Source organism: Mytilus galloprovincialis, chromosome 14 (assembly GCF_965363235.1).
Source record: "Mytilus galloprovincialis chromosome 14, xbMytGall1.hap1.1, whole genome shotgun sequence".
Classification (NCBI taxonomy): domain Eukaryota; kingdom Metazoa; phylum Mollusca; class Bivalvia; order Mytilida; family Mytilidae; genus Mytilus; species Mytilus galloprovincialis.
In genome coordinates, this window is record NC_134851.1 from 24,826,895 (window position 1) to 24,840,323 (window position 13,429).

Consider the following 13,429-nt stretch of genomic DNA (forward strand, 5'->3'; position numbering starts at 1 on the left):
TTAACAGACAGCATCATGGGCTAAAAAGAAGACAAATAACAAATCAAAACAACACAAACCACAACGCTAGATAATGAACAACACTACCAACACCAGAAAGCAGATTCTGCTCCAAATGTTGCACTCTGTTTTACATCTTATTCGGTAGTGTCGAGTCAGCACAAGGAACATATTCGTTATCACCTGTGAAACGGACATTCCATAATAGTCAATTTTTCATGGTATTAGTAAAACTTACATAGGGAAGTCCTCATCTTCACCATGTTCACCAATTTGAACTCTTGGTTTAATAGCTTACTTCGTCCAGAAAAGCGCGTTGGACGCATGAAATTATTTAACGTGTTGTTTTTTGTTGTTTTTTTTACTTGTGAGAAGAAATACTCTGTTAAAGAAATCATGATAGAAAATATTCTGGAATATCGTTTCATCTGGGTGATTTGAGTTTGTATGCAGATACTGCTTAAATGCTTGAAATAGAACGTTAACAATAGGGAAGCTGAAATCATCTCTTTTGCTTCATACTGACTCAAATTGACAATTTATAGATGTAAGTCAAGATATGAGGCAAATTCAATTGTATATGTTGTATCATTTATCTAAGGTTCGCTGAGATAGATTAGGTCAACATCGTCACAAAGTTTTCAATTATTTCGTGAGAGAATACTGCAAATTTGGTTCAATCTTCCTAAGAACTTCCTAAATGAAGTCAACCTCATATTAATAAAGGGACAAATCGGCAAGAAGATGGACACAGTTTGTTCCCATAGGAATGCTGATTGCTTGATGAAAAACATTTCCTAAAACGGATCAGATATGTTGTCAATCAAGAAATCATGCATCATGATCATATCAGTTTCAGAAAAACAAAGTAGAACATTTGCAACCCTCAGACAAGAGATACTTGTATGTATGTTGGTCATTCTAATTTTTATGAAACAAAGCAGGACCATTTAGTTCAATTTGTCTGTTTGTTTAGACTGGGGAAATGTTTTAATAGTATTGAGAGATAAAATAGACTTAGATTGTATGTACTCTTTAAAATATTTAGAATTTTTGTAGTATTCACATCTTATTGACGCCGACGCTAGAATAGCCCAGCTTTGATTGTTGATAAATGTTGTAAATAATTTAGACAGAGGTATCGCGGATCACTTGTAAGACCCATCAAAACACAGTTGGTTTTAAGGACTCTTAGGTATCGTAGTAATGGAACACCAAGTTCTTCATCTTTGGTGAAAATTCAATAGGAACATATAACACACCTATGATTATCATGAATTTTCACTTTAGAAAGTGGCGTGTGGGTATATGTTGAGTTTCCATGTGAATAGCAATACAATATGTTTATTTAGTGTGGGTTACACACAAGCAATTTTGTTTACGGCTATAGCTGCGAGGAAAACAAATGAGACGATTTGGATTTTGAAATTTTAAATATTTTCAACCTCAGCAGAAACATTCCAGCTCACCTGCATATCGGATAAGGTTTCCCTACTCCCTACTCATTTTTATAAATTTTGTAAATTTTTGTAAATTTTAACACAATATATTCCTCTGTAAATAATGGGCCAAGTTCATTATAAATTGAGATAATTGTAAGAAGCAAGAATGTTCAGTAAAGTAAGTTCTAAAAACAAATCACCATCACCAAAACACAATTTTGTCATGAATCCATCGTGTCCTTTGTTTAATATGCACATAGACCAAGGTTAGCGACACAGGCTCTTAAGACCCTCTAGTTTCTTGATATAGTTGTTTTATTTTACATGATTTAAATTTAACACAACGTTGAATGCGATACCTCCTTTTTTTATATAATTAGTAATACTTATTTCGTCTCTTTTGTTGTGCTTACAAATAAAGGGAGCATTGTGCATATGTAAATATGTATAGATTTGTGATAGTATAACAACAACCGTACGTGTATTTCATGGTAAATTTTATTGCGCTTGAGTTTTAATTTCTCTGGAAATTGATGTTATCAAGATGAACATACCATGTATAAGCTCATTTTAACATGGTACTTCTTTTAAAAACCTGTATATAAATGATCGAGTTACAATTTGCAAAGAAACCGTCCTTTTTTATCTTCTGATTGGTTTGTTCAACATAATTTGGTTTATATACAATGATCTAGACGACTGCATCATAATGTATTTAATCATTATTTGTTTAGTTGGTTATCTTATAACATGTATAACGTACACTTTCAATCTATTAACATATTGATCCTACAGTTCGCTTCTTAGTGGTTGCAGTGTTTTAAACTTTATTCCAGCTGGATACCCATATGCATCACGTCGTGCGTTTCCATACACCCAAAGACCAAATTCGGTATTTTGTACGTGTGTCATATTGTGTTCACCACTTGTTATTGATTTTGAAAAGGAGCTATAGCTTCCGGAACCAGTAGATAATGTAAAGACACTATCGATAGTAACAATGTGACCATCTAACATGAACCCATTCAGTTCGTTAGTTAACACAGTGACACTAATAAAGCTGGTGAATCCTTTTGGCACAACAAAATTGTAATGTGGAAGATATTGATTAACTCCATGTATTGTCATCATAAAAGCATCTCCTTTACTGTTTGCTATCTCATGCGGATATATTGTAATTGATATATCACTCGAAGCATTAACATATGATATTGTGCTGTGATTAAAATCAAGAAACTCCCGTGCAGTATTTTGCTTCACCATTACGCTATTATTTGTGTTTTTGATTGTTATTGTAGAGGAAATTAAACTTAGCAATCGAACCGTGCTTATATCACGAGTTTCAATGTGTGGAACTATGTATACTTGATCAAGATTTTCAACTGGTAAAACCATTTCAATAAAGTTATTACAGCTGCCAGTACCTTCTATATAGTTACATTTATTTCCACTTACAACAGCTAAAGGACTGGAACTGGTAACATATGTCCCTGTCAAATCATGAGAATGTGATAATTCTAAAGTTTCATACTTTGCAATGACAGCAGTTATATTCTCACCGTGTGAATATTGCCGTTTTTTGAAGGTTAAAGACCCAGATTCAGTTTTTAACTGTATATTTACAGTTGCAGATTTTTCAACAGGAGTTAAGGCAAAACAACTATTTGCTACGTTATTATATGGTTTAAATGAGGGAATGATGTATGTTCTTGATAGGAAATGGGTAGGAATTGCTAGGTAACCTCCACTGTATCCATATAAGGGAACTTTATTGTAGTTGAATCCAAAAACAGATGTTGGTTTGTTTCCTTTAAGCTCTACACCTGCATGTTTTATTCCATCGGTCATATAAACATTGTGATTAAGTGCAAATTCGCTCTGGTTCGGCTGGAGAGTCCAATATTCATTGGTAAGGTTGTTACCAAATGAATACGCTTTATACAATCCACCGTTACATGATGTTACTAGTGCTTTTGGTGTTGCGAATCGTAAATCAAACACTTCCGTAAATAAAAGAATAAATGATGTCCCTTCGGATTCTGAAATTAAACACAACGTTATGTGAAAATTAGAATACCCTAGAATACTCTTTGCTGTCAAAAGGGGCATCCTGTCAAATATGTTAATGAATGATAATCCATGTGATGAAACATGTCATTTCCTAGGAATATTAGATTTTTCCTAGATTTAGATATTCTAGCATTGCTTATTAATCAAATATGAATTCAACACTAGTTGATCGTTATCTTCGACAAATTAAAAATGCATTGGCTTTATAACAGTAAGAAATGCTTTGCGTGTACATATCTTGGAACGTAGCAAATGCCGTATTGTGTAAATTTCATTTGTATTCATATTCCCTTATCATTGTTTATCTTCCTAGCATATTTTAAACTCAGTGCCAACAGTTCAATTTCAAGCTGAACATGTCTTGAAATACTTTTTCAACTATTTACATTCTTCCATATATGTAGACTGTGGTAAATAAAGGCAACAGTAGTATACCGCTGTTCAAAACTCATAAATCCATAGACAAAAAACAAAATCGGGGTAACAAACCAAAACCGAGGGAAACGCATTAAATATAAGAGGAGAACAACGACACAACACCAAAACGCAACACACACAGAAACGGACCAAGCATTAGACAAAATACCACGAGAATAACAAATATAACATCAAAACCAAATACATGAATTCGGGATAGACAAGTACCGTGCCACGTCTTATCTTACTATCTAAAAAATAAGAGAAAACAAACGACACAACATTAAAATGCAATACACACAGAAACGAACAATAATATAACTATGGCCATCTTTCTGACTTGGTATAGGACATTTTTAAAGGGGAATAAAAAATGGTGGGTTGAACCTGGTTTTGTGGCATGCCAAACCTCGTACTTTAATGGCAAAGTTAAATATAACATTGAAATGACAATATAATATTACAGGACTACAATACAAATAAATAGGCAAAGAAAAACATGATTAATAGATAACAAAAAGCATCAGGTTTAAAATTCAATACGCCAAAAACGCGCCTCGTTCACACAAGACTCACCAGTGACGTCCAGATATAAAATATCGAAAGTGAAAAAAGAACAAAGTTGTACAGCACTGAAGATCAAAAGCTGAAAAAGGTTTGGCCAAATACGGCATTGTTTTTATGCCCGGGATAAGAACATCCTTATTATATAGAACAATTCATGCTATTGCAAACAGTGAATTTTATAAAATGAATATGAAAGAGATATACATAATGAAACTGAAGTATTAACTAATTACAGAAAACTAGAACCCGAATACATAACACCCAGATATGAAAGATCGAAAGTGAAAAAAGTAAACGTCACCTTTATATAGACAGGTTTCATTTTTTTTGGTTCGAGCGTCACTTATGAGTCTTTTGTAGCGTGTCTGGCTTATATATAAGATTTAGTCCTGGTATCTTTGATGAGTTTATTTACTCAATGAACATGACGAAGAACTGTTACGTTTATTAAAAAATATACATTAGCCAGTATACAATTGTGAACAAATAAAAACCATCTCAACATTTGATTATAGACTGGAAACATTATTAACGTTACCACAGGCATGTGAATGCTTTTTCCAAAAGTGAATAAAAATATGTCTACTTGATGGTTAGACATTTCAAATGATAACAGATCATTATGACTTTTAAAGAAACTGTTTAACGGGGTTAACGTACGTACATACACATAGTTTCCTAAATAAACCCTATTCAAGAGATATATGGTGTTCAGCTGCTTATAGGAAATGGTAAGACATTATTTTTAAGAAATATTTCATAGGCGAATGAATACATCGTGATTTTACCACGGGTTGGCCCTTTTTTACCCTGAGCGATAGCGAAAATATCGTACAAAGGGACAACCCGTGGTATAATCACAATATATTCAATCCCCCATGAATTATTTCGATTCTAATAGGACAAGTACGACACTTGTTTTGGATCGAAGCGCTCTAGTAGATGACATTTTTGCCGTTCCCGTAAAATAAACGCACTATTAAATAAACGTAAAATAATGGAGCAGACTGAATAAATGATTATGCTTAACTATTTACAATAACTTATTTAGATTATGGAAGAATCTGAATGATCATTGTACTTGATATGTCTAATATGTATACAAACATGGCTAATATAACACATTTTAGCATCTTTGTATATGTTTCCTTGCTGTGAGATTATTTTAGGTTTCACAGGCGTGTATTTTTCTTTAAAATGTTTATATTCTGACGTCATTGTTCTTTGACGTCAGGTAGCTCATTCATAAAACATCTAATGACGTGGGAGTACATTCGGAACAGCCCTAACTATATATTCATATTTTACCACGGGTGTGTACTCAAAGCGTTTGAAGGACCACATGTCGAAATGAAAATCATCTTACAGAGAATCTATTCAGGAACTAAGTAATTATACTAGAAAGGTATTGATTATACATCAATAAGGTAATATGCTGTGTACTCCTATAATTTGAAACAGAGCTGTTGATTGATGATAATTTGCTAAGTTCTTAAACCAACAACTTCTATTTATTTTCTAGTGTATTATCACCCCGAGAATGCATGGAACCCGAATGACTGAGGGTAAAGCGAACAGCAATCAATTAATCAATACCTGAATACTGACAAGTGTCTCCGTAAAAGCCTTCAGTACAATTACACAAGAATTCTTTGTCTCTGTTCTGGTGTTTGCATGTCGCTCCGTTATGACAAGGCGACTGCATACTACACACATCTGTAATAAGTAAATCCCTACATTTAAGTAAAAAAGAAGATAAAGAGGCTTAACATAGTTGTTAAAGGTACATTTATATATCTATGTTACAGCTTTATACTGATGCATAATTTCAATTCTTTAGGGAAGTATTTCGTAATGCCGAATTTAACAATTTGACTTAAAAAATGTATTAAACAAATGCCATATGTCTCCCATCCTTACTAGCTTTACATCCTTGTAACTACTATTGTCAAATATAATTGTTCGCTCTATCTTGATAAGATTATTCTAGTCTTTGTATTATTTGTTGTAATTTTGTCTGCCATACATTCACAGTATCGTTACCTTATCGATGATAAGCACAGTTACTTTATTGTTATATGGTATACATGGTCATTTTACGTAAAATTGTAACCTATGAAAAACTTAAAACAACATTCATTGTTTTTATTTTCGTTGTGTGAAAACTGAAGTAACGTGAAAGACCTGCACAAGAAAATTGTATTCAAATAAAAAAGCTGACTTCTAATTTGACATCATTTCCCCCCAAAAATAACAAAATTACTTAACAACACTATAGTTATCATTGTGGTTCCCTTGAGTGTGATCAGACGTCACAGATTTAAATAACGATAAATAGGATAAATCCCATGATAACGAAATCAAGATATCGTTTTCAGTTTTCGCAAAGGAAATTAAAATATTATTAAACTTAATGTAGGGTCCTGTACTATTTGTGTTAGTTATAAGAATTCATCAAAACTACATCCAATAACAATACAAATGTGTATATGTCTTAGAAATCATTTTGACCATCGTAGATGTTACGTCTTTTTCATAATCATGTTGCAATTTGGAAACAGCTTATTACATTGTATTGTGATATTTTATAAGTAAAACAATCCCCATTTCCATTCTAAATTTAACATAAATGAACCAAAAAAATGGCTACGAATTTTATTTAGCAACTGTTTAGTGAAAGAATACTACAGCAAATTAAATATTTCAAAGAATTGAAACAAGCAATGTAATCGTCATAACAAGATGTATGATATTACAAATTTGCATACCTATATAATATTTTGGAACTTCTGATTTCACCTTGTGGTTTTATAAAGATATATAAAGACCATTGCAAATCGACATATATTATAAAGGATATTGTGTGCAAGAAACGTTGACAATGCTTTTGAAGACAAGGGAAAAAGGACAAACACACCTCCATATATTTAAACATTTTCTTTGAGTTTCTTATGAAAATTCTGATATCCCTCATATTGATGCTGATGCTGAGAATAAAAAAAAAGATTCAAAATTGTAAACATGTGTTACTATTTTCTATAAGTGAAGATTGACAAAAGCAGCTTCGAACATGATAACAAATCCAAATGTACAGCACAAAAAGATAATTTGAAAAAAAAGGGAATCATGACTACATCAAAGGAAAAAAACAAATAAATTGCCAAACCATTTTAATAAAAATACTTGAATTTACCGCTTTTGATATTATCGAATAATATTTTTCTACGAATTCAAAATTACCATGTGCACTCCGACAATCTTAATTATTGAGCAAAAATTCTTTTCTTTTTAAAACCAGATATAACTAAAATAGAAAAAGAAAGTAAAACAAATATCTGAAAAGACATTTGAATTGTGAATACGATAACACTAAATCATGTGAAAGATTCTTTTTAAACTATATTATGCTTATACCTAGTAGTACCTGAAATTCAAATAGAGTAAAAAGTAGAAAAAACATACCTGCAGATGTTGTATAGATTGTAGTAGTCGACAGGATTGATGATTGAGACAAATCGTTAAAATTACTGTTACACAAATCTCCTTTACAACATTTTTCACGCTGAACAGATCTTTTTCCGACCACAGGATAAGGATATTGAACAGTTTGACAAAGCTAAAATATTAAATATGCAATGTAAAAAATTCATACTATTAGATTGTTGTTATTTATGTAGTATTGTCATTCTGCTTATTTTCTTTTGTTACCTCGTCTGACATAGGACTCGGGCTTCTCTTGAGCTGAATTTTACTGTGCGTATTGTTATGCATTTAATTTTCTACATTGGCTAGAGGTATAGGGGGAGGGTTGAGAACTAAAAGAACATTTTTAACCCCGCCGCATTTTTGCGCCTGTCCAAAGTCAGGAGCCTCTGGCCTTTTAAGTCTTGTATGATTTTATTTTTAGTTTCTTGTATATAATTTGGAGTTTAGTATGTCGTCCAATATATCTGTACTAGTATATATATGTATATAAATATGTTTTTTTAGGGGCCAGCTGAAAGAGGCATTTGGATGCGGGAGTTTGTGCTGCATTGAAAACCTATTGGCGATCTTCTGCTGTTGTTTGTTCTATAGTCGGGTTGTTGTTTCTTTGGCACATTTCCTATTTCCGTTCTCAATTTTATACTGGTATGTTCAACGTTAATAAACTTTCAACTCGCACCACTGAACATGTATTTAAATCAACAAATATTTCTAGATTGACTTAGTTTTTTCCAATGTTCTTGGTGCACCTGTATCCCACAAAGACAGACTTTGACGAAAATAAAAATTATTACACACTAGCCCAACTGACAAATTTTTTTCAATCATTGTTCTATGTTGTCTTGTTCTTCTCTGGTTCATTTTCTCCGTTTTAAGAGCACCTGTGTAACACTGAGACAGAAGCAACTTATTAAACATTCAAACTCATATGGAAGAAGAACTTTGAAACTAATATCTCGTTGAACATAATGCATCAGTGAAAACACGAACCCAAGCTATGTATCACCATTTACATTTAAACCAGTAACAGTAAAATTAGATATTTTGTACTAGAATCATAACAAACAGGCAAACAACACTAATAGAAACACATGAATAACGTCTATTATCCTAACTATAAATATTCAATAACTTACACTTTTGTCTTGACATCCATTTCTGTAGAATTTTTCTCCAAATCGTGATTCTTCAGATATGAAACATGACTTAAAAATAAATTGGTGACATTTCAATATATTACAAATTTATCCCTTGAAACATAATGCCATAAAATTTTCACTTCATGTAAACACCAACAGTAGTATACCGCTGTATGAAATTCAGAAATCGATAGAGAAAAAACAAATCCGAGTTACAAACTAAAACTGAGGGAAACGCATCAAATATAAGAGAACCACGACACAACAGAAACACAACACCAAAATGCACCATACACAGAAACGAACTATTATACAACAATGGCCACTTCCCTGGCATTTCAAGATAGAAATAGTTGGCCGAAACTGGCTCTGCGGCACGCCAAACCTCCTGCCATAACGACTTTGTTAATTATAACACTAAAATGACAACAGTACATGACAGGACGGACTACAAATCAATTAATTTGGAGAACATTTAGGACAGAGAATGAGAATGAGAATGTTCTGTACTAAGTCGGGAAAATGGCCATTGTTATATAATAGTTCGTTTATGTCGTTTCGTTCGTAAATATGACATGAAATAAGTGTTGACAACAATTATTGCTCTCAAGGGTATCACTCACATACTTTTCTTTTATTGTTTATTGCAGACTTGAGCTGTCATTAATGTAGTGATTTTCAGAAAGAAAAATAAAAATATGAAACAATCTTTAGAAATAAAAAAATCTTTTGTAGCATCAGCCATGGATAGTCATACTAAGATTGGGAACAATAGTTTGGACCTTTGGTTTTCAAATCAATATTACATATCCAATGGTTCATATTATTCGCACCCCCTGTCAGAAATATAACTCACTAGATAATAGGCTGATAAGGTTTAATAGAATTGTACTTGTGCAAATACAGTCTTCTGTTAACCTGCTTACATCATGTACATGTTTAGAAAAGCGGTAATGAGAATATTTATTTTTGAATAATAGTTTATTTTGGGGCCGTCTTCGCTCTCCGTGTTGAAACAATGTCGATGTTTTTTAAAAGCTAGAGAAAATTATTAAGATTAAAAAAAACAAAGTTTCAAGTTTTTTGTGAAGTTTCAGGGTAAAAAAATATAATTATGAACATTGTTGGAAATGTAAAATATATTTGTATGAGCTCAAGTACAAAGGCAAAAAGTGAGTTTCGAATATCCATGATTTCTATTTTTTTTCTTTCAATGCTTTTCAGTGTTAATAGAGCGTCTATTATTTAGATGTTGTGCCAACGGTACGATATTCTAAACAAAGCTATAGTTTACCTCGTCATAATCACAGAAGGTCACCCGATGACAGGCTTCATATTGTAGTTTCCCGTCACATTCATAGCACATGCTACTATTTAAACCTCTATGATCTGTAAAAAAGGTGACAAAATAACGTCTGTTCACCTGAAAATTGTCTACCATTACTGGAGTTTGTTTGGGAGACATTTATAAAAAAATAAATATGTCATATGCGAGTACATGACAAAAACATATCATGTGAAACACAAGGTTTTATGTTTATCGGTGGAGAATTGTAAAACACCAACATCATATTTAAACATTACTATCTGTGAAAGTGGAATGATCGTTTTAATAAAAAGTTGAATCCTTTAGAAATCTCAAACAAACAAAGAAATAACAAATCGCTCTGGTACTAAATATTAGTCGTTAAAAGTCATAAAAATGCCGAGGCTATACCTGCATTTGCAACTTTGGTCTACAAAAGATTAGAATGTAACGTTGAAATCAATGTTTACATAATTTTTCGTCAAATGCTCACTGCTAAAAGAAAACTTTCTTTAGTATGTTAGAACTTTACCTTGTTCTCCACATCCGACATTGTTGCATAAATCAGTAGAACAACAATGATAACACTTCCCAGTGTCAGTTGGATCTGGTTTTACATCGCAAATCTCAAAAATAAAAAGAAACAAAACAGAAACAAGCTGAAGTTTTCAATTTTTATTACTGGAAATATGCATTAAAACAAATATAACATCCACCTAAATTGTAACCTGGTTTTAAAATAGCTGTCCTTAATAAAAATCATTTCTGATTAGAATAAGTTTTAGAATAAGTTTACATTAGTGCATAAACACCATGATATTATTATCAAATAGGCTTTTGAAAAAGTAAATATAACTTTCATGTTCATTTTGCATAAGTTAGAAAATATAAAAAAGTTTAACCTTATTTGAAAACTAAAAAAGGAAAACTCTTACTGTCGCTGTAATGCATCCTAAATGAAATGACTTTTCACCATTTCTGTTAGAAATACTCTTTAAACTGCAGAGCTGAAATTGGATAAAATTTCAAATTAAATATTTTACGACCTTAGTATGCTTATCTTGTATCATATTACACAAAGTAATATACACAAAGTAAAGAATTATCAGGGTATCTTCATTCCCATTGCATATATCTTGACGCACTCTATCTCTTAAACCGCGGCTATGAGACATTAGAAGACATACCAGCGATATCGCAATATCTGTATTATTTCAATCAACACAGCATGCCAAAATATAAAGAAATGCGATTGTGAATAGAATAAACCACTTTTTAATATTTGCATTAAACATGTTAGCATATTACCTGTCCGTTCCCGCATTGTTGTACTTGATTGCAAAATCTGGGATGACTTATATCGGGACAATCAAAACAAGTTAAGCCTACAAATAATGCATAAAGACAAAATTATTACTGCTAAATGCATTATGTATGAGACAACTTCTAACCTCTCATTATATCTGTTAGAATAGTGTGTCATATAACTGTCCTTATATTTCATAGAACAGTTCTATCCTATCACTATATATTCTAGGTAGAACTGGCAGGATCAGTTCTAGGGTAGAACTATCGAAAAGTGTTTTAGATAAACTGTTCAAATCATTTCAAGTCGTAACTGACTAAAATAGTTCCAACCGTAGAACTGCCAGCAGAACTGTCTAAAACTGCTCTATCCTTAGAACTGAACAAACCTGTCAGGATTGTAGAAATGTTAAAACAGTGCTGTAATTAGACTGTTTTAATTTATATATTATATTTGTCGACTTGTTTACATTGAGAGTTAAATTAAGTTCTTAAATTCATTCTAGAACTGTTCTTGTCGTAGAATCGTTCTAACCGTAGCAAATGACAGTCGTAGAGTTCTAGGGTAGAACTGTCAGGATAAGTTCTATGTAGAACTGCCTAATGCAGTTGTAGGTAGAGCTAACCAAATCAGTTATACATTAGAACTGTCTAAACAGTTGCAGGATGACAGTTCTCACATACTGTCCTAGAACAGTTTTCCCGACAAATTCTGACAGATTAGATGAGAAGTGATCTCCACAGTATATACCTATCTTTGAAAATGAAGCTGTTAAATGGATAGAAATACTTCATTAACCCTTAAATTTGAACGAAAAAGATTTTTTTTTCTCTAAAGAAGAGTGATCTTTCAAATGTTTCCCTTCAAGTATCAAAATTACCTCATTGACAATCAAAGTGAAGACTTACGATATCATTATACTTTACTAGTATGTAGTTGTTGTTAAATATGTTTGTATCAATTACAAGTACATCATTATTCAAAGCATTTCAGAAACATTATATGCAAATCAATGTTTCCCTTTTCAAACGCAGCACTTTAAACGTACCATTTGTGTAAACATAGTGTAGAAACCAAACAAATGCATATATGTTCCAAACTGAAAAAAAAAAAGAATGAAACAATCAAAAGGAATCATATAAAGTTGTACAGTCAAAATGTATAAATGTTCCGGACCATATGAGTATTTGAACCATACGCGTATGGTCATGACCAAATGGGTATATACTCATATGGTCGGGATAATTAATTAACACTCTGTTACAGTTTACTTTTCATACTTCTAAACTCTTCATATAGTATGACCGTTCATAAAAAAGACGCTATCATATGGGTAATTCTATAATTACATTAAAATTAAAAGATAAGCTAAATAAAAATAAGAAGTTTCACAGAAGTTATTTTACTAAATTGTCAAATTTATAGTAAATACATTTTTTACCGATGGTCATTACCGATTTGTTATGATGAGTGAATGGCAATATGTCGACTAAAAGAATAAATTCCCAAAATTTCTAAATGAGCTGTTACGCAAGACGTCACTGGAAAGTAACATACTTTATTTAAGTTTTCCTGTGAATACGCGTATGGTCGGACCATATGAGTATACGCATAAGGTCATGACCATACACGTATGGTCCAACTACTCATATGGTACGGAACATAAACATAATATAGACAAAAGTAAAATCACAAA

General features: G+C 32.1%; 1 protein-coding gene across 1 annotated transcript; it reads right to left on the minus strand.

Moving 5' to 3' along the window:
- On the minus strand, positions 1-12,827 carry LOC143059405 (uncharacterized). The gene is made up of 10 exons (XM_076232892.1): positions 12,782-12,827; positions 11,736-11,812; positions 11,363-11,434; positions 10,960-11,053; positions 10,416-10,510; positions 9,119-9,187; positions 7,959-8,112; positions 6,093-6,212; positions 2,366-3,481; positions 1-20 (listed from the first exon to the last, which is right to left on the minus strand). Exons 5-10 carry the CDS (start codon positions 10,485-10,487, stop codon positions 1-3), a joined length of 1,551 nt encoding a protein of 516 aa, XP_076089007.1. The 5' UTR covers positions 10,488-10,510; positions 10,960-11,053; positions 11,363-11,434; positions 11,736-11,812; positions 12,782-12,827.
- Between the last annotated feature and the right edge of the window lie 602 nt (positions 12,828-13,429).

Bases quoted from the DNA above. Each gene is read 5' to 3' on its own strand.
- LOC143059405 (XM_076232892.1), bottom strand. From the start codon at position 10,487: ATGTGCTATGAATGTGACGGGAAACTACAATATGAAGCCTGTCATCGG. The intron at 9,188-10,415 runs GTAAACTATAGC...TTTATTTTTAAG, and splicing joins CCTTCTGTGATTATGACGAG to TCATGTTTCATATCTGAAGA. The intron at 3,482-6,092 runs GTATTGATTAAT...GTTTAATTTCAG, and splicing joins AGACACTTGTCAGTATTCAG to AATCCGAAGGGACATCATTT.